Raw genomic sequence first — 27,806 nt, 5'->3', positions numbered from 1 at the left:
GTCAGAATTACCTGAAACTACCATGGTCTACTGATAATAGCCAATGTGGGCCGTTGGATCTCCGGAGCCATCGAATGTAGAAAAGGTAGGCAAACGAAAGTTATGGGGAAACTGATATCCCGCAATTGGCTCGGCAAAGGGGGTCTTCCGAATGACTAAGTAAATATCCTTAGTCATCCTTCCTTTAGCCAACTGCCCTAACTTCTGATTGATGTTGGCCAATTCCTGACCAATCTGGGTCGGGTGATCTTCAGCGATATGATCACGACCTCTATTAACACGATCATCACGTGCTATTCGATCATCACGAACAGCCCGTCCTTCCCAAACATTCCACTCGTCGCGAACTGCTCGATCATCGGGACCGGTTCTTCTGACAGTTGGTGAGTGAGTTCTCACCCCTGTGTCCAACCTTGTATTTGAATCGGTTGTACTTTCCTGCGGTCTGTCGAACCGATCGTCTTGCCTAGGTTGATCGTCAATTCTCGGTCACCTTCACGAAAGTTCTGACCGATATTCCGGTCTTCGGCCAATCTTTGATCACGCGGTTTATCACGTGGTAACACGCGCCTCCCTGGATCACGATGGTCAGGTTCTTGTGGTAACACCACTCGTCTGGTGAGCATGCGGAGTGCTTGGCTCACCTCCAAGAGTTGAATCTTTACTTGATTCAATTGATCTTGGAATGTATCAGGAGGATTATGTCCTCCCTGACCACCATCTACTTCGATAGGATTTTGGCTTCCCTAGGGAACATTTGGATTATTCACTCCAGGGATCTGAACACCGGAATCGCGCTGTGCAGCGGCTGCTGCCGATCTAGTCACCATGGCTTTACAAGTCGTTTCCCACAGACGGCGCCAAATGATGCGTCCAAAATCTGCTCAGCCCTTAGATCTCCTCGTGATGACCTGCAAAACGAAAGCGTCAAATGTGGCCCGACCACGGGGGTTGGGAGTCCACCTCCGAAGGCTAAGTCAGTTGATGAACTTAATCACAAACGGCTCTGCTAGAAGCACAGAGCTAAGGAATAAAGAACTGGGAAAGGTGATCTAGATCGTAAGCCTCTGATAGTTTACGTCTATCAGTATGTATCTGAATCTGAGTCTGAGTCTCAATCTCCGTCCCCGTCCCTCACCTCGTATGACAGTGAGGTTTATATAGAGTGTACCTTCGAATCTCCTTCGTTGGATGCACTTGAGCCTTCTTCGGGTAGTCGTTGGATCTTAACAGTTAGATCCGTTGAGCAATAGACTTCTACTAGTTTGGACTAGTAGAGGATTCTTGAGATAACCTTTAGGTTATACAATGATTATCCCTTCGATAATGATTAGCCGCAGCCGTCAATTTGAGTCTGCCATCATTAGGATAATTAACCTAATTCATAAGTTGAATTAGGACGTGCTTGTAGCTGAATAAGCTTTCTTCCTCAGCAAGCCATCTTCTAGATCCGGTTCACTCGGGAGCGAGTCGATTCCCTCTATCTCGACCAGGGTCGAGGGTCGAACCAGGTATGAACCCGGTCCGATCATATTTCCTCCATATCAAGAGCCAATTTGGGTTTCAAAGGATATCCTAAAATTTTCCCACGAAAACCCAAATCTAAAAACTAGGTTAAAAAGGGTAGTTCTCAACCTCACTAGTGAATGGTCTCTAATTCGCCGCTAATTCGAAATCTATAACGAGACAAAACTTTGGGAAAGTCTAATTGGAAACAAAAGGATCCTATGGGTACCTTCAATTTTATTATATTTGACCCATCTCAAAAAGGCCCAAATTTGGCTCTCATAATTCACCCGTGGGTGACCCAGAGAGTCAAAATGCGTCAACCTTAGCATGGAATCTTACCATTACTCCCACACTCAAGAGACAGATTAATATAAGAAAAGATAAGCATCTTGGATACCTATTATTATTCCCTTTCACAGATCCCTCAAAAGAAGAGAAGATAAATTACTCCCAAAACTAGGAAGGGACATTAATACAAGAAAGGAAAGCAACCAAGATACCTAACAACCTTACCTTTCAAGATCTCCATGAAAGAAGAGAAGATAAACTCTCACCAACTATGATTAAAGAGAAGGGTTAAAGAAAACTAACATTTCCTAGTGATTTTGTGAAGTTTCGGATCATAAAAACCTTCGGAAGGTTAGAAATCGCTCCTCTCTTTCGTTTCTACTTTTCTCCAAAGCCTCCGCCTCTTTCTAGCCTCCAAAAATGCGTTTACGGATGAGATAAAACATAAATAGGGTTTAAAAATTCGAAATTCCAATTTTGCCCCTAAATAGAAAATGGGGTGGGGGTTGGTTCACCCAAACGGCCCAAACTTCTGGTCCATGGTTGGACCCCCAAACAAACTTCGAATTTGATGATATTTGGCTCGTTGGAAAGGTCTTTCAATGATTTTCGATTTGATACCTTATTTGTGTTAATTGAATTCTCCATCGTTGACCTATGGACATTTCAAGATCACCCTTTTTACACTATCGTGACTAATCTTCTCTCTTCACTTAAACTCTAAGAGAGTTTTTGAGTCATTACAAGGGTCATCCGCCAACATTGGTTCAATTTTCAATCCTTCGGGCTCAAATTGAATGGTCCACGATTGTCGCCGAATCAAGGCGCAGGTTCTCGGTCTTGAAACCACGAGTTAAAGGGGTAGAAATCCGGGGGATTTCCCAGTAGGGCTTGCTTATCAACATCCGGGTACCTTGTCTCAGCATCAATAAGTACATGACTCACATAGTAGACCGGGTTCTGGATTGTCTCCCCTTTTACCAGTACAGCATTGACTGCAGTCAGTGAGATGGCGAGATAAACTATTAGAGGCTCCCCCGGTTACAGGTCGAGCCAAGACAGGTGTTGTCCCGAGTGATGTTTTCAATTGCTCAAATGCCTGCTGGCATTCTTTTGTCCATGTGATTCCTCCCGAGCTTGGTGTAGCCTTCAATGCTTTGAAAAAAGAGTTGCATTTTTCCCTCGCTCGAGATATAAACCGATTTAGGGCCACCACCCTTCCTGTAAAACATTGAATTTGCTTTACCGTAACGGGCGGTTGCATTCCGATTAGTGCTTGGATCTTCTCCGGGTTAGCTTCGATTCCCCTTTGAGAGACCATGAAACTGAGGAACTTCCCGGAGGAAACTTCAAAGGCACACTTCTCAGGATTCAAACGCATTTGATATGTTCTCAACACATCAAAAGTTTCTTCAAGGTCTGCCAAGTGTTTGGCTCGAACGAGACTCTTCACAAGCATGTCATCTACATATACTTCCATATTCCTCCCGATCTAGTGTTGGAAAATTTTATTGACTGCCCTTTGATAAGTAGCCCCCGCGTTCTTCAACCCGAATGGCATTACTCGGTAGTAGTAACTTTCTCGATCGGTCATGAAAGATGTATGTTTCTCATCTTCCCGACTCATCAAGATTTGGTTATACCCCGAGTAGGCATCCATAAAGCTAAGAACTTCATGTCCTGCAGTTGCGTCAATCAAAAGATCAATCCTCTGGAGAGGGTAATAGTCTTTCGAGCAAGCCTTATTCAAATCTATGTAATCGATACACATTCTCCACTTCCCATTCGCCTTTTTGACCATCACCACATTGGCCAACCAGGTGGGACATTCAATCTGTTTAATGAAGCCTGATTTATCGAGTTTTTCAACTTCAGTCCAGATTGCTTCATGCTTTTTGATTGCGAAATTTCTTCACCTTTGGATGACTGGGGTGGCATCTTTCTGGATCCAGAGCTTGTGCTCTACCACCCGCCTGTCTATCCCAGGCATGTCGCTTGCAGACCATGCAAAGATATCAGCGTTGTCACACAGGAACTTTGTGAGCTCCTTATTGAATTCATCTGGTTGCTCTGATCCAATGAATGTTCCTTGGTCGGGTAGAGATTGGTTGAGTTGAATTCACTCCAGTTTCTATACCGGCTCCACTCGTTGCATGCTTTCTTCATCCCGATCATCACGGACCTCAATAGTCAGTGCGCTTCCCGAACTCTCTGACCTCTGTTTCTCCTTCAAGTAATTGACATAGCATTGCCAGGAGGTAGATTGATCGAACAAGCATTCCCCAACCCCTGCATCGGTTGGGAACTTTAGTTTCATGTGCCAAGGAGATACAACAGCCTCAAGTGCATTGAGCGTTGGCCATCCCAAGATTACGTTGTATGCTGACAAATCCTTCACGACCATGATGTTGACCCGAATCAGAGTGTCTTGGGGTGACTTCCCGATCTTTAGATCCAATTGGATCGTTCCTTCAGGTATCGCCGAGGATCCTACAAAACCATACAGGGGAGTTGACGAAGGGGTCAGTAGATCTTCAGCTATTTTGAGTCTTTTGAAAGCCTCATAAGATATCAATTCAACGGATGATCCTGTATCAATCAGGACTCGGTGGACCTCCCAATTGGAAATTTTTACTTTGATGATGATTGCATTATCGTGCGGCTCTATAACTCCGCTTAGATCTTCATCTATGAAGGTTATGGGCTCCGGGCATGCCGGATTTGGTCTCTTTTTTGGTAGATGCACAGCTCCCATGAACCGTGCTTTTTGCTTTGCCTTCCTGATTGATTCTACGGTCGGGCCCCCCATGATCACATAGACTGGTGTCTCCTCCCGATCTTCTTTTTCTTTTCCCTTATTAGCCTTTTTAGCAACTTCTTTTGGACTGGGCGACCGGGTATGAGTGAACTGTCACGGGGCTTCCCTGACCTCCGAACATACTGACCAAGTTTGCCTTCTTGGATCAACTTCTCGATCTCTGATTTCAGGATTCTACAACTATCCGTGTGGTGTCTATAATCTGTATGGAAACGACAATATTTTGTCATGTCCCGATCTTCTGGAAGAGAATGCAGCTTCCCGGACCACTTCAAAGATTTCTTGTCCCGGATGTTCATCAAAATCTCTGATGGCTTTGCATTGAGGGGAGTGTAATTTTCCAGTCTTTGATCACGCTTCCATCTGTTTCTTGACCCCTGATTTCTATCACTCGGGGAATTCTTCTCTGTGTCCCGATTGGATCTTTTGTCTTGATCGGCTTTTACCCGAGCGTTTATTACTTCATAAACGCTGGCTTGCTTTTGGCACTTTCGTAACAGTGTCCCATATGTCTTGGGTTTATTTGTTAGTAAGACCTCCAAAAGTCTCTAGTGAGTTATACCACTCCAAAGTGAGTTGTACACCACTTGATCATCAAGATCTTCGATCTCAATGGCCACTTTGTTGAATCGCTTCAAGAAATCCCAAATGGATTCGCTTCTTCCTTGCCTGATAGCAAATAAGCTATCAGACGTCTCTTGCTCCCGGTCGCACTTCTAAATCAGGCGATGAACTTCCGTGCAAGTTCTTTGAAATTATTAATGGATCCCGGCTGCAAACTGCTGAACCATTTAATGGCTGGTCCTTTGAGCGAAGCCGAGAACATTCTACAAAGTAACTCATCTTCCTGTCCGAGTACGGTCATTACTGATTTGAAGTAGCTTATATGCTCCTTCGGGTTCGTCTTTCCCTCGAACGGGGTAAAGGTTGGCAAGATGAAATTTTGAGGAAGGGGCATGTTCATAATTTCATCCGAGAATGGTTCCCGATCAACCACGTCCAGATCCTCGTCATGATCCCAATCCTCAAGTTTATGCTCCACTTCTGCCATCCTCCTACGAAGGCGATTTTTCCTTGCTTCACCTCCATTGGATTTGTCAGTATCTTCCCTTTTTTAGCGCGTTTAGGCGACTGATACTCTCGATCGGGTTGGTTGAGGATGACTTTCTCCCTGGTTCTCTATCTCTTCCCGACGATTTCTTTGGGGTAAGGACTTCGTCTTAGATGGTACCGAAATACGATATAAGGCATTGATCTAGTCCCGTTGGGCGTTTGTGACGATTGTTACGTTTAGCATGGATTGGTCTCTGTCCCTCGGTCTGTCTGCCTCTCGGGACACCCCTTCTTTTTCGGGATCCTCTAACAGTTTGGAAGGCTCTCAGCAACCTTCCCGCCTGAGTGTTGCGCCTTGGTCCTTGGTCGACCCCAATTTGATGGACCAAGTTACGCAATACTCCCTGCATCTCGAGCATGCCCTTTGGAAGTTCATCTACATCCGCTGTCACATCCACCAAGCCGATACCCTACCTGGCATACCCGAGTGTGTGAACCACAGCCCCGAAGATCAAGTATCGAGGTAATCAACCTCCCACATAGACAATAACATAATCATGAACATAAATAATCAATGTGCAAAAGGTAAACAAAAGATCCAAATAAGGAAAGAATAAATCACATGTAATCAGAGTACAAAAGACAATCAGAATGTCTAAGTCAATAGTAAAGTGAGGCGGAATCCCACTCTACAACCAGCGGAAAGTAGATCGCAAATCAAAAGAAGGTTACATCTGTTTCTAATATAAGAAAGAAATAACAAACTAAACTAAAGTCTATTCTATCTTATAAATAACGTCTTCATAAACATAGACTTCATCAATAACGCTCAGACGTTCCCATTCCACATTAGGGCTAATCCTGGTAACAAGCAAAACCACTTGAGGAATCCTCAATGTAATCTTCATGGTTGCCAGCACCTTGCGTGTAGTATGCCTCTTCAGTTTGCGCTTCCTCGAATTGACTTTCATAGTCATCAGTACCTGTAGAGTAGTCTAACAAAACATTGTACAAAAGGAATGAGTTTCAAAGAAACTCAGTAAGGCAGTTAATCCATATCAACATATTTAGCAGGATTTCAAAGCAAAGTAAAATGCTATATGATATGAAACACATGATGCAATATGATTATAACTCTATGTATGTTGGTCTCTATTGGCAGACATGCTTTAAGTCATAGCACCGTACTTCTTTAGGAAGGTCTCATCACACAACTCCTTTTGGTAGTGGGTTCGGCATCCCTCGGGACATTCCATGGTTGGGGGTATAGGTCACCACTCTCTCACATCACCATTGGTCTAAGTACCGGCGCATATCAGGGTCAAAGCCTAGCCAAATGCAAGTCTTGTCACATCCTCCCAGCCGGTACCCTATCTGGCATACCCGAGAGTGTGATCCACAGCCCAAAAGATCAAGTTTAGGAACGATCATATCCATTTCGCACAATAACATAATCAAAAGCAAGAACAAATCATAATGTTCAAGTAATTTATAAGAAAAGTCAAGAAAGGATCTCAAAAGGATCACTATAGAATATCAGAGTGCGGAATAACAAGATACCAAATCAAAAGACAACTGTAGAGTATAGCGGAATTATACCCTACAAATACATGCGGAAGGTAGATCGAAATCTAAGTAAAACTCTAAAATAATACAAGTAAAGTAAAAGATAAGTCTAGAAGAAACAAAAGAAATCTAATCCACATCTTCAGTCAGCTCTTCTTGCTCTTCAGTCTTCATCTTCTTCACCTTGTGCTTCCTCATACGGGCCGTCAAAGAAATCCAAACCTGTAGAGAAGTCTAACAACAAATTGTACAAAAAAAAGGAATGAGTTTCGAAAGAAACTCAGTAAGGCAAGTTAATCCATAACAACATAAATAACATGGAAGCAAACCATAACAAGATGCAATGCAATATGAAACAAACAATGTATGTATGCATCTAAACTCTATGTATGCTGGTCTCTATGGTAGACATGCTTTAAGTCATAGCACCATACTTCTTTGGGTAGGTCCGCTCACATCCTCAACCATTTAAGATATCTTGGATTCCCTCCAACCATTTAAGATATCTCGGGCGACCGATTGGTAATGGGTCCTGCATCCTTCTCGGACAATTTCCATGGTAAGGGGTTAAGTCAACACACTCTCTCACAACCGTTTAGCATAAGTACCGGCGCATGTCAGGGAAAAGCCTAGCCCAATGCAAGTCATCTAGTCAGTTATATCAACTCAGTTCCAGATACGTCCATTCCTCGTCCCTGACGATCCTTTCCGGTATCCTTCGCACTAGAGTCAGCGTATCCTATGGCACCGACCAACTCGGACTACGGACTCATCAACCCTATTGGTTATCCACATATGGTAAACGGGAAGCTCTCATGTCCTCTCACGGGTTGGTTACCGGTCTTGAGCGCCCATGAGCCCAAGTCTAGCCATATGCAACCCTCCAATAAATGGCCCCCACAATGTGATTCCCGTCCTCTCACGGGTTGGTTACCGGTCTTGAGCGCCCGTGAATCCCCATTGCTACCACGGGTCGTTCGGTCTCAATACCCTTCCGAATCGGGTCTGATATAACAGGGTGTATCCTAGCCAAACACCGCTAGACATCCCTAGGTATGACAACCATTGATTCGGGAAAGTGTCGATGGGCAACCCCGGAAACATCCCATACTATTTCCGATAATGTCCAAGGACAGAAGTGTCAAAAGGACACTTCCCAATCCCAAACCAAACTTAAGCAAACACATTCTCAGATCAGTCATGACATACACAACCAGTAGTTCATCATATAAAAGAGAATGTAAAAGCAACATCGATTAAGCGTAATAAGTAATTCATATAACATAAACAATGAAAAGATGATATAAATAAGTGCTACTGTTCCCCACAGAGGAGATCAGAATTAAAATACAATAACAGTAGGTAATCTCATAGTTTCATAAAGTAGAAACCAGAGAACAAGCAATCTATGTAGTTAAGGAATCAACTGTCCTTACCTGATTATCGCCAAAGATAATCCAAAGATCAAAGAGAGAGACACCAAACATGGCAAATAAACCCCTAACAAGCATAGATATAACATTAGGAAAGATACCTAAAAGATCAGAGAGCAAACGAATCAAATCGAGCGAAAATTGAAGCTACTGACTTCATTGGTCGATTGCCTTGGTCTACTGACCCAGTCGACCAATCGAGTCAGTACGGAATAGTGAAAACTGTTTTGGCCATAACTTCTTCGTTTGAAGTCGGATTGATCCGAAATTCAAAGGGGAACTTCCTAGGATGTATTAGAATCATATAGGAAGATAAAATCATCAAGTCATGGTAAAAATATGGGTTCTTGATTTAACCCAAGAAATTAGGGTTTCAACCTTTATGGCTCTCATGAAAAGGTGATGATCACAGGAAGAAAGGGAATGGTTGCAATCAAGAACATAATAAGAAAATCTTGTTTAGGTTAATAGAAACATTATGGGAAGATAATCATGGTCAAAAGATGGGTTCTTGATCTAACCCAAGAAATTAGGGTTTCACCCTTATGGTTCCCATAAAAAGGTTAAGATCACAGGAGGGAAGGAATTGATGATTGGCCAATTACAACAAGAAGAATTAAAGAATATTGAATTTAGATCAACCTCCACATTACCCATGAGGTTTCCCTCACATGGGAGGTTACCAAAAAGGTTCTCAGATAATCACCCAGTGTTAGGGTTTCAAAGGATTAGGGTTAGGGTTTTCAAAGATTCCACTAGGCTGGGGTTGAGATCATGATGATGATCATAGATCTCAAGGAACAAGATGAGATCATGGAGTGGATGGTTGCAAGAGTGCATCATCTTCTTCCTGATCTCAGCCAAGAACAGATTAAAGAAAGAAAATCAGAGATGGAGAAGAAAGAAAAGAGAGTAGACATACCTTTGCTGCAGGAGGATGAAGATTTCTTCAAGTCTTGAGAGAGATCACCAAGGAATGCAAGGGAATTGATTAGATTAGGGTTCTAACTCATTCCAGAGGCTTAGGAGGCATAGGAGGCGAAGTAATCCCGAGATTTGACTTAAATAGAGGAGACAGGACCAAATTGGTAAATTCAGACACCATTGGTCGATTGGATTGGTCTACTGGTCCAGTCGACCAATGAGTCGACCAATCAGGACAGCAAGGTTCAAACAGGGATTCGGAGCGCTATACAAGGTCAAATTGAGTGAGGTTTTCTTCTACAAGTCAATCAAGAAGTCTAGTTTCCAGAAATATCTTCGGATCAAGAATTGGAGTTCATTAGGTTCACCAACTAGGCTCATCTTCTTCGATGCGCAAGCAGGATTTGACAGACATAGTTTAGCAACTTCGGACAGGGATTTGGAAGGTTATATGGGGTCAAATTGAGTGATATTTTCTCCTACAAGTCCATCAAGAAGTCTAATTTCGGGAAATATGTTCAGATTGGTCACAGGAGTTCATTAGGTATTTCAACTAATTCACCCCTCTTTGGTGCGCAGATTCAAAACTAACACTGACAATGCTCTCAAGTGAGGGGCATCATCGACAATGTCCATGGGCTTGGGTTCCGACACCAAATCGTCAACCAAAAGGTTCTACAAGCAACAAGATAAGATCAAATCAAGGTCCAACTTTAAGGTCAAACATTTAAACTAACCCTTCTTTACCCAAAACAGATAGGGTGCCCTGGCTAGGTTTTGGCTGGATTTCACAAGTCTCCTACTCAGTTACATCAAGTCAGATCCAGATGCGTCCATTCCTCGCCCCTAGTGATCCTTTCCGGTATCCTTCACACTAAAGTCCTCATAGTCCCTGACTACGGACTCATCAACCCTATAGGTCATCCACATATGGTAAACGGGAAGCTCTCACGTCCCCTCACGGGTTGGTTACTAGTCTTGAGCGCTCGTGAACCCAAGTCTATCCATATGCAACCCTACCGATAAATGGTCCCCACAATGTGATTCCTGTCCTCTCACGGGTTGGTTACTGGTCTTGAGCGCCCACGAATCCCCATTGCTACCACGGGTCATTCGGTCTCAATACCCTCCGATTAGGGTCTAACATAACAAGGTATCCTAGCCAAACACTACTAGACAGTCCTAAATATGTCATCCAACAATTTAGGAAGGTGTCTAGAGGGCATCTCCGGAAACATCCCATAATATTCCCGTAGTTGTCCAAGGACAGAAGTGTCAAAAGGACACCTCTCCTTTCCAAACTATACTTAATCATTCACAAACATAATTTCATCATGTCACATACATGGCAACTTCTCATATGGAAAGAAATCAATAATAATATCCAACTTGCATATATTTGGTAAGTAAATCATACATGAATCAATTTAGTATAAACAAGTAATGCTACTGTAATCAAGGTAATGTATCAGTAATATATCAGTGTAAGTATCTAATTAAGGAAATAAACTAACAAGATTCAAATATAGAAACTAGGATATCCAATCTATGTAGTTAAGGAAATAACCATCCTTACCTTATATAACTCGCAAAGGATCTTGGGAATCAAGTAAGACCTTGACTAAACTTGGGAAGAAAGTCCTAAACAAGTATATATAACATATTAGGAAAGATACCTAGAAGGAAAGATATCAAAACATCCAAAACAGACCAAATATGAGGTTGCTATACTCATTGGTCGATTGGATTGGTCTACTGCCTCAGTCGACCAATGAGTTGACCAATAGAGACAGTGGCCTCTAAAAATCAGAGTTTTTAGAATATAAACCCGAATTTGGTGGTTCAAAAGGGTACTAAACAAGGGGGAAACTACAATGGCAGCATACTAGTATATAGAGGACTCCAAAACACTAATCAAATAAAGTCTTCAAGTTACAAATTAGGAAACAAAAAGTTACCATAATTAGATCAATCATGGTTCTTGATGAATTCATAGTAAAAATCGTGGACAAGAACAATAAGATGATGGATCACTGTTTGTGATAAAGGAATCATGAGAAACATGCATAGATCTTCAAGAAAATTAGATCTAAGACTGAAGAACATCAATCTAAATAAGGAAAGAAAAGTAACGAAGAATCAAAGATGAAACACAGAAGAGGATGATCACATACCTTTTTGTGTAAAAGCACGAGTTTTGACGAAGATCCGCAAGATAATCACCAAGGATGCAAGGGAGATGACTTGCAGAGGGCTCTGGTACATTCCAAAGAGTTTGGAGGTAGATAATACGAAGTAGACTCGAGATTGGACTTAAATAGAGCAAGCAAAGACCTAATTAGCAAAATCAGATCCCATTGGTCGATTGGATTGGTCGACCGGTCCAGTCAACCAATGAGTCAACCAATCAGAATAGCAAGTCCAAAACAGGGAAATGAAGGCTCAGATCAAATCCAAATATAAAGGGGTTTTGCACACACACCAAGTGACTTACCTAGTAGGTAGAAATGCCTTCGAACCATGGCAGAGAGCACTCCAAGTCCATCAACTAATTCCATCTTCATTAGGGTGCAGTTTCCATAAATGGAACACTAACATCAACACTCATGGATTCTAAGCCAACCACCAAGTCTTCCACTGGAATGGCCCATAACTGACTTCTTGCTTTACTTCGGGTTGTCGGACCTACAAACAACAGGGTTTCCGGGTCAAGGTTAGGGCTGGGTTTCACATCCGCTGCAGTGGCATGCCCTTGGGGACCTTTAGATGTACCTTCCCCATTCGGGTCTTCTGGAATCAGGTTGTCCTCGGGAGGATCCTGTGCCATTAGGATTGAGTGGTCGACCCCATCTTCTTGATGTGTTTGATCGTCTTGGTGATTGTCTTCCCCGGCAGTTTCCTGCCGAGTATGTCCATTTTTTGCTTGTCTCACCATGACTTTGAAACTTGTCGTTCCCACAAATGGCGCCAAACTGATGCGTATCAATTATGTCGATGCTGCACCCGACTAAGCCTCTTCAAGCCAAAGACGATGAGTCTTGCAAAAAGAGTTAGACACGGGCCGGCTAGATTACCGGGCAACCGCCTCCGATGGCTAAGTTAGACAGTGAACAGTCTAAGATCTTGTGCAAGGATTACACAAGACAATGCTCAGAATGTATTGGATACTTACCGGAGGAGTATGTCCCTCTTCTTATACCATTAATGTTACCTTTTTATGTATTTGGTAAGTCTACCCGACTGTGGATGTCGTTTCTCCTGAGATCACGCCTTCCTATCGTCGATCCCGCTTGGTCAGCGACAGAGTTGACTTTCCTCATTGCAAATGGTTGCCATATTAGTCGAGTGTTCATCATGCCTTGATCAAGCCAATCGGCTCTTATCCCGACTGAATGTGGAGCCCCAACCGGGTCTGACTCGGTCAAGTAGGAAACTCGTATCATGAGAGGGCCGACTGAATGTGGAGCCCTCAGCCGGGTCTGACCCGGTCGGGTAGGAAACTTCTGTATCATTGTGTTTTTTCAAAACCCTAGTCTTGTTTGAAAATTAATGATCTTTGTTCCTCAAAAAATCCGACTACAAAGAGGAGAGCCTCTGTTTGCTGTGATAATAATAAAGGTGTTATGAAACTACAACTACAATGACTCTGCAACTTCTCTATCACAAGGAAATCCCATTTTATAAATGAACTTTCAGAGGCTACTTCTTTTAATGTTTGATATCTTAATTAAAAAAAAAATTAACTCTTTTGATGATTTGATAATTATCGATAGCCGAGAAGGATGGGTAATTGGAAGTCAAGAATTGAAAAAGCCATTAGTGTAGGTTGACACCGCCAATTCGATTTTTGTCGTCAAGCAAGGATATCAATGTTATTGTTATAGCAGGTTCGAGCTGTACGTTTGATCTTGAGTTTCTCTTTTTTCTTTTCTTTTTTTTGTGGCTGTTGCTCACAGACAAAGAAACCTAGGGGGTTTCATTTGTAAATTTAAAAAAATTAAATCTTTGAATGTAAAAAAAAATATATTCATATTTACATGAATACCCCGCATCTTTTATCGAAACCCTTGGATCTGTTTTGGTATATGTGGCAAAATCTCAACCTTCAGCTACTGCGAATAAAAATCTGTCAGGGAGTGTTTGCCCTCTCCTCACTGGTCGGTACATAGAGGATATAATTAGGAGGGATTTCATATTTTTTATGGATGTATTCCACTCTCTCCTCGGTCATATGAGAAGGCTGGAATTCAGGACCTGATGCGGTTAGATTGTAATCTATGTGGTCAGGTGTGAGGTCGGGTCAGACTATCCTTCCATTGTTTTCTCTCAGCTTTAAACCTAGCCCAAGTACTTATAATGGTTTTCGCCTGGTTGTGAGATGTAGATGGTTGAGGTCAAGACTCTAGACCGGACTCTTCGTCATCATTACTAGAGGGTTCTCGACCAGACAAGGACATGAAATGGTCGTCGGACCGATCACTTGATCCTTGTCTGGTATTTCTCATTTGCTCACTTCCAGAGTCACTGACAGTAACCGAACTTAAAGGTCTTTCTTCATTAGTATTTTCCTAGGCTTGGAGGCCACCGTTTTCAATCTCTTCACGTGAACCATGGTTTCAGGGGCAGACCTGCATTGGGGCTGGGGGACCATGGTTTCAGGGGCAGACCTGCATTGGGGCTGGGGGGCCATGCCCCCCCCCCCGGATTTTTTAAAATTTGTTATAAATTCCTTAATTTTCTGGTTTTTATGCTAATTCCTTTATTTTTCTTCAACTTTTTCTCTTTCTACATGTGAAATGTCACTATTTGCCCCCCCCCCCCCAATATTGAGAACCATTTTTAAAGGTAATATAATGGATATAAATGTCATTCCAAATTAAAAACTAGTTCCTCAATCCCTATTTATTCTCCCCTTTCTTCTCTCTCATGTTTTCTTCCTATTTATTCTCTTATCTTTTTATAAACGTGGGTTAAGGAAAATTTTTGAAAAAAAATCTTATTAGGTATTCAAAATTTCATTCCTAATTAAAAATTAACTCCTCAATCCCTATTTATTCTCTCCTCTCTCATATTCTCTTCCTATTTATTCTCTTCCCCTTCTATAAGTATGGGTTAAGGAAAAATTGGAAAAAAAAATCTTCTCCACAATTAGGTATTCTTTCTCTTTCTCAATTTATTTATCGTTTCTATTTTTTTATTATTTTTATTTGATTTTATACTATTTGTTTCTCTATTTCTTCTACAATTTTTGTTATTTGATTTTATACTGTGAATAAAATGTCTATAGTTAGTAAGGTAAAACTACCATTGGTTTGCATCTACTAATAAAGAAATTTTGGTTTGCGTATGACTTTCTAGGGTTGAATTCATTTTTTTTTTGCTTTGATTTATCTATATTTGTCAAAAAAAATTATTATCAATAATTTACCTATTTTTTCAAATGTGCGGGCCCTACAAAATAAGCATTAGTGGTTCCCAACAGGAAGGTTATCTAGACTTTTATTCTTCGCCTCCCCCCCCCCCCACTTTTGAATCCTGGGTCCGCCCCTGCATGGTTTATCTATAAAGCTAAGACTACACAAAAATAAGAGGCTACGTATGAAGACATAAGAAGAGGCATATAAGGAAGAAACACAAAGGAACCACAACAAAACACAAAAGCAAAACAACAAAGAAAAAGAAAAAATGGCAGTAAGCTTCGTATAAAAAAAAAAAATCAAAGGGAATGGAAAGAAGAATAGATAGAAAGCTTACTGGTTCGGTCACAGAAATGCCCACAATGAAGAGGGAGATGCTTGAGAATGTTTGGAAAGACCTAATATCATTCCTGAGCACATGGGTTTTTCTCTGGTTCACCAACATGCAAATAAGGGACAAAATGTAGTGAAAAATGAAGAAAGGAGAAGGATATTTAAACACCCCCCCCAGATTCTCATCCAATGGCTCAAATGAGATGCTCCTTAATGACCTTGATGCAACACCCTTTGGGATTCATCTAGCTGTGCATCTCACGGTTAATACCAAAAACATCTGGATAGAAGAAATTTGGCACCTTTCCGAATTTCAAAACCATGATTGCATGATGAGATGTCTCTGCCACATGTCATGCATAGTGCAGGCTCCAGAAAACGTGTCAGCTCATACGTGTAACAAACGGCTGGTCATAAATGCACCTTTTCATTGCTCGAGGAGTTGTTCATGTACAGAAGCAACAGTTTAATGATGCTCGCCAGATAACACCTTGTTTAGGAAACATGGAGTCTCTTGATCCAAACATGGGAATTCGTGACCAAGTGACTAAGGGGCTAGTGATGCAATCAGTCATCATTGAACTGGGTGAATCCGACGAACCAGTTTCAATGTGTGAAATCTAGCCCAAACCCTAATCCGGAAATCCATTTGTTTGTAGGTCCGAAGACCCGAAATGAAGGTAAAAGGCAATTGTGAGCCATCTCAGTAGAAGACATGGTGTTTGATCCAAAACCCACAGAGATTGGTGATGGAGTTCCCTATATGGAAACATTATCTGAATTGGAGAAGAGACTGCATCTTGATGTTGAAAAACTTGATTGATGGACTTGAGACCTAGTTGGACATGTTTTGGAAGGTCCCTCAATACTAAGTAAGTTACTTGTTTGAGTTGGGAGAAGCCCCCCTTTGGAATTTTGAGGTTTGAAGCTTGAAAACCCTATTTTTGGGTTTGCTGTCAGTGTCAGTCGATCACCTGGTCGATCAGACTGAACGACCAATAGAGACAAGGGTTTATGTGTAAATCTCTGATTTTTAGGTTTTTGATGTTCTATTTATTAGAACTTCGTGGTAATCAACCCCATATTGTTGCTAAGCCTCCAGAGGACGTGGGAAGCTTCTCTCAAGCATTCACATTGGAGTTTTAGAAGATCCTAATCGAATCCTCAAAGCTTTTCGGTGATTCTTCTTTCTTAAGGTTGGTATTCAATCCTATCCACACTTCATCTTCTATCCTTTTGATTTCTTTAATTCTCTTTGATTAGGAGGATAATCATATGTCATTCCCATGACTGGTCCTCCAATCCTTGCTGTTCTAGAGTGGATCTCCATACACGTTATGACCTTGTGAATCTTCACATGATGATTTCGAAGGGAAATCAAGTGTGATCTTCATTATTGAATATCCCTTCTAGGTTTTTATCTCTAAAGCATGCTAGAATCATTCCCATGATTATTTCTATCTAAGATCTCCTATTCTTTTCTTTCTAGAGTGAATTCTCATTCTCTCTAGCCTCTCCGTAGAATTCACGAATTGATTTCGATAAAACCTAGCTTTTCATTAATTTAGAATTCTACTCAAATGATCATTGTTGATGCCAAATCTATGCTAGATAGTCTTAGTCTACTATTCTAGAGTTTCCCTTAAAATTTTGAAGTGTTTCGAATCTCACAAGTTGAGTTTCGGATCAAAATTTACGATTTTTGTCCATACAGAACACTGCTGGTCGGTCACATGACAGACCACCTGACAGACCAACAGTGTCAGAGACATCAAGTGTGGCCTATTTTGGTCTGTTTCACTTCCAATCTTCGAGGGTTTGTTCCTAATGCTTAACCTATGTTTGTTTAGGGTTTATTTGCTAACTTTGGACCTGTCCTCATTCTTTTCTCTGGAATTCTTCGAGGTTAACTAAGGTAAGGACGTTTGTTCCCTAATAACCTAAAATACATGTTTGCTTGTATTTGATTCGGATTGCATGATCATACTACTGTTCTTATAATTTTCTTATATTTATATTGCTGCTGTAATTACTATAACTATAGTAAGACTTGCTCATGTAATCAATTGTTATTTTGATCATGTATGATTGGTTATTTCCCTATGTATTGATTTACCAACTGTGCTTATGAATGACTGATTTGGAATGTGATCGCCTAAGTGTAATTAGGGAATGGGGAATGTCCTTTTGACATTGTTGTCTTTGGACACCAGTGGAGGTGGTATGGGACACTTTCCTATGGTGCCCCTTGACTCTTTCTCTGATTATTGGATGATATACCTAGGGCTTGTCTAGCAGTGTTTGGCTAGGATTACCCTATTATATCAAACGAATCGATTCATAAGGGAATTGAGACCGAGTAACCCGTGGTAGCAATGGGGATTTGTGGGCGCTCAAGACAGGTAACCAACCAGTGAGAGGACATGAATCACATTGTGGGGGTCATTCATTTGTAGGGTTTTAGTAGTAGACTTGGGCTCATGGGCGCTCAAGACCAGTAACCAACCCATGAGAGGACATTAGAGCTTCCCATTTACTATTTGTGGATGACCAATAGGGTTGATGAGTCCGTAGTCCGAGTTGGTTGTAGCCATAGGATATGATGACTCTACTGGGAAGATACCTAAAAGGATCGCGAGAGGCAAGGAATGGAAGTATCTAACCCTGACTTGATATAATTGTAACAACCCCCGTATTTCTAACCCGGAATCCGTATTGCAGGTCCGAGAACCTGAAGGTCTAGTCAGATTAATTTTGTGGAGTGTCTAGATAGAAGTCCATGATCCATATCCAAAACCAATGGATCTGGATTCTCTTGTTGAAGAATTTGCCTTACTGAGAAGTTGGATCTCTAGTAGAAGGCAAGTGGTGTTTGGAGATGTCTAGAATGAAGGTAAGACCTCCCCCATGTGTTGTTTGGGGCTAGGTTGTGTTTGGGTTTCAAACCCCTGAGCAAAGCACCCTTGTATAGCAATATACTTGGAGGCGGTTGCTAGTGGCGATTGATTAAACCAAGCGACCGCCCGGTTCTGCTTGCGGGAAAATACACTATTTTGCCCCCTGTTCGTTATAAATAGCATCCCTTGCCCTATTAACGCATTATTATGTTCGGGATTGCTATTATGGGCGATTAGGTGGCAGTGGAAACGTGCTAGAAGGTGGGTGAAGTGCTGTTAATGATCTAGAACCTTTTCCCTTCTATTCTTGGTGATTCTAGATAAGGTAATGAATCTCCATCTGCTATTCTCTTCTTTTTAACCTCTAATTGATATGAACCCATCCCCATTTTGTTAGTGGTTACCCAATTGATTAGTTGTATCTCCCTTTTCAATATTCTTGATGAGATCCTGTCCAGAAACGAATCCCTGTATTTGTTAATGGATGGATCTAATCAAGGGGAATGATTTGGGAAATAAATCTTTGTTAATTTTAGGGTTTCGTTTCACCCCTTTGTTATAGACCTATTAAGTTTGAAATTCGGACTATGATCATCCCAAAACGGATTGAAATCGGATGATCAAAAGTCAAATTTTCGGAGTTGGAAACTGTCTGAAACAGGGGCGATCGCTTGTGGAGGCCGCTTAACCTAAGCAACCGGCACAAGCAACCGGCTGGTTTCTAGTGACTGTGTAGGTTTGATTTTGGATTTATTTTGACTCTTGACTCTTATACATTCTTGTAACCCTGCATATAGGTGTCCTCTGTTTCTACTTAAAATTTTAAAACTGTGTTTCGATTGCAATTTAAAGGGCTTCTACTAAATTACAGGTAAGGACATGCATTCTTATTTATATGCAATTACATATACATGATGATTCAGTTGTTCTATTTACTATTTTTTGATCATGTAACTTGCTGTAATTGTATAAAACATGTGAATCTTATTGTATACTTGCTATTTGTGGTGTTCCTTGATGTACTTCATCTTTTATGATATTGCACAACTATTCATGGTATGATAAAGAGCGATGTAGTGTAGTTGTGATGGAAGGGGTATTCCATTGGGATATCTTGGCTGAAGATATCAGAGGGCTGTGGTATGGGACACATGCTCACTGATGCCTCTAGCACTATTATGATTACTAGATGACATATCTAGGAGAGCCTAGAATTGCATGGCTAGGTACCCCACATGCTATTACCCTTTCGGCAGGGGAATTGAAGTCGGGTGACCCGTGACAATGGTGACGTGACTCTGTTTCATCCTACAGCGGTAACCAGTCCCGTGCAGAGACTCAGTGGTCCACTATTGGTCATGCAATGGTAGGGTTGCATATGTTAGGGTTGGACTCATGGACGTCCAAGGAGCGGACCGGGTATCGTGAGGAGTCATGAGAGCATCCGCCCCAATAATATGTGGATGACCATAGGGTTAAGGAGTGGAGTCTAACAGCGGTAGCCAGTCCGTGAGGGTTCTCACTCCTAGGTTGCGAAGGATACTGAACCGAGTTGGTTGGTGCCATAAGGGAAGTATCTGGACTTCATATAGTATGTTACAATTATGACTTGCATTGGATTAGAAACCCCGACATGCGCCAATACTCATTGCCAATGGTCGTGGTGAGAGAGTGTTGACTTATCCCCAGCCATGGTTTGAGAGCCAGGTGTAGACTTACCCCTTTGCCCAGGATCCCTACAGAGGTAACCAGTCCTTGCCGGATCAGAGTGACTAGACCTACCCAGAGGAGGGCTGGTGTATATCTTAAAGCATGTCAGCTAATAGAGACTTACATAGTTAGATCTTAGTAGCATTCATATTCTGCATACCATCCATATCATTTCATATATGCATTCGTGGATTGTATTGACATATATATGAGAATTGTTTGTTCCTTACTGAGTTCGTCAGAACTCATTCCTTTCATTGTATATATTATATGAGTTGTATAGATGGTGGCACAACATCAGAAGTTGGAGATGATTCGTATGAAAGAGCCTTCTCGTATGAAGTTGATGTGGCACAGACAGTGGTTCATGACTTGCAGAGCACGAAGCCTCCTGAAGATGCTTGGTGTGTGCTTATAGCACCCATTGATGGCCGACGGAGGCAGTTGTTAGGATTTTGATGATCGTATGGAGAAAGATTGGAGGACCCCCTTTTACTTGCTAATTTAGAAAACCAATTTTTAGATTTAGAAAAGAAAATCGGAAAGAAGATTATTTGTTTTATTTATTTTTCTTCCGCTAAACTCGATATTACATTTGATTATTGATTCTTTCCTTTGATTCTTTCTTGGATATTTATTGGAGTATTTGAACTCTTGTAACCTTTTTATTGATTATTGCATTTATTCTTGCTCTTGATTGTCTATACTTGTGTTTATTATTATTGATAGGTAAGACCGTGGATCCTATGATGGTTCACTCCCACGGGTTGTTGGCGGATAACCGAGACCGGCGGGTGGGGTGTGACAATAACTAAGTAGAAGACTTGCATTGGGCTAAGATTAACTCTGACATGTGCCAATATTCAGAACAATGGTGACGTGAGAGAGCGGTGACCTAAACCCCAACCATGGAATGTCCGAGAGGGATGCAGGACCCAATTACCACCGGAGAACCCAAGATACCTAGATGGTTGAGGGAAAATGATTTGAGACCTACCTAGAGGAGTATGGTGCTATGACTTAAAGCATGTCTGCCATTAGAGACTATCATAAATAGAGTTAGAAACATACTTGCGTGATTGTTTCATATCATATTGCATCCTTTATATTTTGCTATCATGTTATATGTGTTATTGTGGACTGAACTACTTTGCTGAGTTCTTTTGAACTCACTCCTTTCTACAACAACTTTGTTAGATCTATCTACAGGTACTAAAGACTATGAAGGACAACTATATGAGATTACCCCAGATGACTCACACTACTCCTAAGGTGCTAGCGGTTATGACTACGACGGTGAAAATTACCAAGGTGACTGTGGAGCGTATCAGGATCAATCGACTCTGGAGTTAGTGTAGCGTCACTGGGATATTGAGACTTATACTCATAGAAGGATTTTATTTAAGTTTGAAAAGATACTAGTTTAGAATTCGTTTACTTCTTTTCTTTCCATTTTTCGAATCGGTTGTAATCTCCTTTTTAGTCTGAGCTACTTTTCCGCTGCTATTGTAGAGTGATTTTTCGCTACACTCTACATTTGATTTATTTTATTGGTATGATTTTTCGCACTGTGATTATATTATAAACTTTCTTTGAATCTTCTCTTGATTATTCACTTATAATATTTAAACATTGATTTAGTCATGTTCTTGATTGTATTATTGTAAATGTAGGAGGTTGATTTCCTCGAGCTGATCTTTGGGGCTGTGGATCACACCTTGAGTATGCTAGATAGGGTACCGGCTGGGTTGATGTGACAGATGTGGCTCGACCAAAGAGTGGTGGAACCATGCACTAACCAATACGTATGTCTTGCACATTAAGTAACGTCTATTGAAGACGTTAAACTAACCTCCCCTTTGATTATAGACAAGATTCCTGATCGGACTCGAGATTTCGAATTGATCATAGAGTTATGGTCGAATTCTATCATAGGGATGACCTAAATCTAACGGTCATTAGATCTACACACCTTCATCGAATGACCAAGGTATGGCCTGGCCTTCTGTTTAAACTTAGTACTCAACCATAACCATGTGCACATTCTTTTGGTATTCTTGCCAGCATAGAAAGCTCTGCAACTTGTCTTCTTCTAAGACTCTATGCATTCACTAACTTGCTTGTCAAAGGCGTTACTCAACCAACCCGGTTGAGCATGTTTTTGCAGGTCAGGTTACTTGCGCTGTCGAACAGGTTTTTGGAGCAACACAAGGGATGCAAGTTCAATGTCCTTGGACTTTAAGAAGCCAAAAAGACCTAGAAAGCAGCTAAGAAAAATGACCATCTGCCCGTAGTCCCAGATTCACAACGAGGACAGACATGACATTACAGAGATTGGACCAAATTTCTTACTGTCACGAGAATATGAACTTTTTACCGTTGCAATACATTATCCGGTATTGGGGTTAGCCTAAAACATTCCTGAGTTTGAATTGATTAAAATGATGTAGTTCAACCAATTGCTTATCCAATATGAGTGTTATGACTAGACTGTCTAAGACAGGTCGTTTCTTGCAAAGAAAATTTTCAAGGCGTGGCAGCTAGAAATCTGGTACACTAGTAAGGAATATACGCTTAATGTAGATCAATATACCTTGCTGTAAGTTTAGAACGAAAAACTATCAAAATGGTTTCTTATCCTCCACTAAGTATCGATAGACACCCGCACAGTTGTCAAGGCTGACAATTCCAACCCGCTAATCTGTTAAGTGGGATGGTTTCACACACCCACACTCCGGTTTCACATAGACATTATTAAACCATGAAAATAGTTAATAAAATTACTCCCTTAAAGCACCCTAGCACTTAGAGCCCCCTTTAGCTGTTGAGTGGTATAAATGTGGTATGATTAATGCCCAAAGTATCGACCATTTACAGATGATATTTAGATATGCCTCAAAAGTACAATTGATATTTGATACAGCAGAAACAAAAGTAAGCGGAAGATGAGAATCATTAACTTGATTTAACAGATTCAATTGCAGCAACTAACTCATCAAATTTGGCCCCAGTTACTTCTTTTACAACTTTGCTGTCCTTGAGGATCTTGAAAGTAGGGACTACCTTTATCCCTAGTTCCTTTGCTAATGACTGCAAAAGATGAACAGATAACACACTGTCAGAGAGAGAATATCAACATGCGCCCACCCACCCACACAAGCACAGAATACTAATGCAAATATATGTACCTTGTTTTCTTGGTTGCAGTCAAGCTTCATAAAAACAACATCGAGGTTCTTCTCAGACAGTTCTTGGAATTTTGGGGCCATCACCTTACAAGGACCACACCTTTCCACAAGTCAAAAGCAAGCACAAATTAATAAAAGATTATAGTGAATATGGATTCCGAACACAAGGAAATCAAGAGCTACAATATGATTTAGAAGAACCCAATGATGCAGGCATAAATAAAAAATAAGTAAACAAAAGCGGGTATACCTGCAATTCTTTACCATGTAGTGGGTCACAAAGTATTTATGGAAGGAAGCTGGATTGGACTTTTGTTTTTGACCTATCAATCTAAGTCTCACTTTTCTTGAGGCTATATTTTCCATGGTCAAAACCGTTTTGCTTCAATAAGCTTCCATCATCTGTATTTAGATAACATAACCATTGACATTAACTCTAATTTGATGCCTCCATAGCTTGATATAGTTGCAAGGGAAATAAAAGGTAGGCAGTGAAACTAAAAAAGTAAAGTGAAAACTTGTATAAACATTACTTCACATGGTTGTGTAATGAAGCTCCAGGTGATCCCCAATTTAATTATTAGATTTACTTCACTTGGCAACAAACCCGTTTGGTTTCAACCAATAAGTAAATGAAACCAACTTCCTCGTGAAGTTGGCAAGAGTGTGAAATGTAAAAAGCCCACCCCACTAGCAGGTCTTCAGTTCAAGCTTTCTAGTTCTCATCTTCCTTCCATCCTTCCCCTTAGAATAGGTTACGTACCACTTATAAAGATTAAATTTCAAAGTATATGACAAAACATTGTAAGAGCTCTGCTAGAAGGTTACATAATCATGCTTACAAAACTTCCCTTTATCATGTCAAAGCCTATATCATTTCCCTTCCCTTTCATTCCCTTCTACTGCTACTATAAAAGCCAATGTAGATGTAATCCGTTTCCTTCCTGTCCTTACTTTTTTAATGATTTTCATATTGTTAGCTACTTCAATAACAAGCAACAGATTCTAGTATGATTGCTGATAGAATTTTCTGAAAGACTATGACCTGTGCAACAGATCCTGTCTAAAGGGATGCTCCTGGGATGCTACTTTTGACCTCATCTCCCATTTATCTTCTCTTATACTTTTCTTTGGTAGACTTATCTTCTCTTATACTTAATATAACTACTGTTATTTTTCTTGCATGTTTTGCTAAAACCTTATAGGTTCCATGTAGCCTATTGAATTGGCTTAAGGTTCATGTTGTTGTTTAAATATTTCACTAACATGCACTCTTATACATGTAAAGATGTCCATGGAAAATCAAATCCTGACATTGTATTACTTTTTGGTGTATACTATAATCTATCATAGGCAAACAAATGAAAGTTCAGAAAATACTCCTTCAAAGTCTTGGCCTTAAAATGGAGTAACAGTATTCGTTTAACCAAGGACCTGAAAAGCCCTGCCCAAAGGTCAGGTTTTAAAAACATTTATCATTGTATATCTGTTTGCACCAGAATTGGTTATGGAATGCTTTGGTGTGCTAGGTCAGCAAAAAACCCAAAGGGAATCTGACGATCAGGCAATGCAAGTTCTTTTTGCCTTGGTCTATTGAGGACTTCGATGATTTTTGGGAGAAAGCAACAAAAACTTGTGGGGTTCCTTAATAGCAAACCTCTACAATTGCTACACTACCGCTATAACTAAGGAAAAAGAAGAAAAACTAATACTAAATCTAAGGATAAAAAAGATAACTGTAATGTTGTCATGTTGATTGAATGTCCATCTTGCAAATACATTACATCAAGCATTTATAGAGAACAATGATAACTACTTATCCATAATTACTACTTCTAGATAAACTACAACAATTTGGAGAAAAGAATTATTGAAAGAGAGGAACAACTGCCCCTGCATTCCGGCTTCATCCTTCTTTGCTTTCGGCCTGCCTGGTCAAAACTAAGTTTGTCCAGGGCTGACGCTGAATCGATTTTTTTAATCCACACATTTATTGGTCCGGTTCCCCTCTAAACCGGTTCATAAGGTGGGGTATTTTTCTGGAACTAACAGTATCAATAGAGGAAAATAATAATAATAAATGCCAAATGGTTACTGATGCGTTAATAAATAAAAAACTCCGCACAAACATTTAGAGGCCTATGAATCCTGGTGAAGAATAAAAGTTACCAAATACCATTCACCTGTGCCTACGATCAAGTTGATGTTAATAACAGTTCTCAGCATATCATTCCCATTTACTTCAATCAGAAGAATTTTGCCTATTAGCGTTCATGAAAACAAAAAAAAAAAAAAAGTCTTTTTAAATAGGAAAATAGATCTTTGCCTAACTAGCATTAAACACGTAAGAAATAAATTTCACTTCAACAAATCCAACAAAAGAAATATGATCGATTTCCATGATTCAAAGGGTGCATCGAGGATAAAAAGACAAAGATTGTCTCATAAACTGGGTTTCAACAAAATTTTACAACAGCTCCGATTCAAATAATTATGTGGTGTTTGGTGCTTACTCAATCCAGCAAAACAGAGTAGAAGAACAACTACTGGAGTCAAAATTCAAAGGAATTAAATCCAAATCTCGAGTCCTCACCATTGGGTGTACATGTCGAGAACGACAACCTTATCACTAGCGGCATTAACCAGAGGCCAGAATGTATCCTTGTTAACCTCAGTAACCTGGCCAACAACCGGTCCCGCGGTGTCCAAGCTCGACCTCACAGAAAACCTCAACTCTCTCTTCCTCTCGATGTTCCGCAAAATACTCCCCGAAAACCTAGAAGATCGATCCCCAGCACAACGTAATTGATCATTCGGTACAGTAAGTTGGGCCACCGATCGTGAAGACGATGAAGTCGTAGAACGCAAAAGAGAAGAGACGGAAATTTGAAGAGCCATGGAAGGATCGAGTCTGAAAGGATTTTGAAAAAACAAAAACCCTACCTGAGCGAGCTTTCTCTGCAATTCGGTAAGGAAAGGAGAATGGTTTGTGTTCTGATTTTGCAGAGTAGCAGAGAGAGAGTGTGAGAGATCAGTGGAGAGAAATGGGGGGTGATGGGAGCTTTAGTAGACGATTGAATTCGGAAATAACAGATTTCGCCTTCAGAATATCCATTTTGGGCACACGAATCAGAATATTTTACGGATACTTAAGTCATTGTGATCGCGGTTCGGAGAGCGTTTTAAATACACAGCCTCCACACACATATATATATTTTCGGTTAACCACATAAAATTATGAAGAAGATTCGTTTTGAATATTGCAACGTGGCGGAGTTTTAAAGGGCCGAGTGGTATTGGAGATCAACAAAATATGGCTATTGTCAATGATGGGTGATACGGAGAAAATATAATCGAACCAGGTTCACCCTTAGTTCGACCCTCGACTCCGGTCAGGAAGAAAGGAATCGACTCGCTTTCGAACGGGCCGGGTTCAAAAGATAGTTTGCTGAGGAAGTAAGCTGACTCAGTCAACAAGCATGCCTGAATCCGCGATAATCGGAGTGGACTAATTGTTAAGGAGACGGTTAACAACACTTGCGGAAGATACCGATCGTTGTTATATGGATATAACTACCATATAACGTTCATATTATCAAAGGAGTTATCTATTAGCCCAACCACGAACAGATCTATCATTAACGGATCTATTCGTTAAGATCTGACGGCTATCCGAAGAAAGCTCAAATACATCAAACGAAGGAGATTCGAAGGTACATACTATATAAGACATCACCTGCCCACAATGGAGATATATACAACCTGAATCGTATTCTCAATATTCATTCTTTTGCTCTGTGCTCAAGCAGAGCCGTTTATGATCAGTTCATCAACTAACTTAGCCTTCGGAGGTGGACTCCGACCCCAGCGGTCGGGCCACATCTGAGGTTGGTTTTTGCAGGTCATCCACAAGAGATCTAAGGGCTGAGCAGATTTTGGATGCATCATTTAGCGTCGTCTGTGGGAATCGCTTTAGAAAGCCATGGTTACTAAATCAGCAGCAGCTGCTGTAGCGGCCCAGCGAGAAGCTGGCGTTCAACTCCCAGGAGGAAATGATCAATATATCCTTGAGGGAAGTCGACCTCATGAAGTACGAGAAGATGGTGGTCAGGGAGGTAATAAGCCTTCTGATCCACTCCAATACCAGCTAAATCAACTGAAACTCCAGCTATTGGAAGTGAATCAAATGCTTCGTATGTTGACCAGACAAGTGGTGGCGCCGCAAGCACCTGATCAACGCGAAGCGGGAAGGCACGTAATACAGAGGGAGGAAGTATTGACTTCACTCCCACCGGGACGTTCTCCACAAAGGGAGCAAAGACTGATCGATGAACATAATGTTGGTCAGAATTTCCGGGAAGGTGCCCGGAGGCAAAAAAGAGAACCTAAGAGAACTGTAGAACTCCCTAGGAGAGATGAGCGGTTTGAAGGACCGCAAGGAAGCACAATTGATTCAACGAAAAGGTTGGGTGCAGGAGTGCGAACTCACTCACCAACTATCAGGTGCACGGTTAGGGATAATGATCGTATCGTCGATGATCGATCAGCTCATATTGGTTAAGAATTGGCCAATATCAATCAAAAACTCGAACAATTAGCAAGAGGGAGGATAACTGATGATATTTATTCGGTTATTCGAAAGACTCCGTTTGCCGAGGCCATAGCCGGAT

General features: G+C 41.0%; 1 protein-coding gene across 1 annotated transcript; it reads right to left on the bottom strand.

The window, feature by feature from the left end:
* Window positions 1-22,722: 22,722 nt before the first annotated feature.
* Window positions 22,723-26,195, bottom strand: LOC148999199 (thioredoxin F-type, chloroplastic-like). Its single transcript, XM_089141390.1, has 3 exons — window positions 25,730-26,195; window positions 23,137-23,236; window positions 22,723-23,038 (listed from the first exon to the last, which is right to left on the bottom strand). The coding sequence occupies exons 1-3, from the start codon at window positions 26,032-26,034 to the stop codon at window positions 22,904-22,906; spliced, it is 540 nt and encodes a 179-aa protein (XP_088997516.1). The 5' UTR covers window positions 26,035-26,195; the 3' UTR covers window positions 22,723-22,903.
* Between the last annotated feature and the right edge of the window lie 1,611 nt (window positions 26,196-27,806).

The sequence above is a fragment of the Hakea prostrata genome, unplaced genomic scaffold (genome assembly GCF_041222555.1).
Source record: "Hakea prostrata isolate BN-2017 unplaced genomic scaffold, UWA_Hpros_2 contig_26, whole genome shotgun sequence".
Classification (NCBI taxonomy): domain Eukaryota; kingdom Viridiplantae; phylum Streptophyta; class Magnoliopsida; order Proteales; family Proteaceae; genus Hakea; species Hakea prostrata.
The sequence above is the reverse complement of the archived record's forward strand: the minus strand, read 5'-3'. Positions and strand labels throughout refer to the sequence as shown.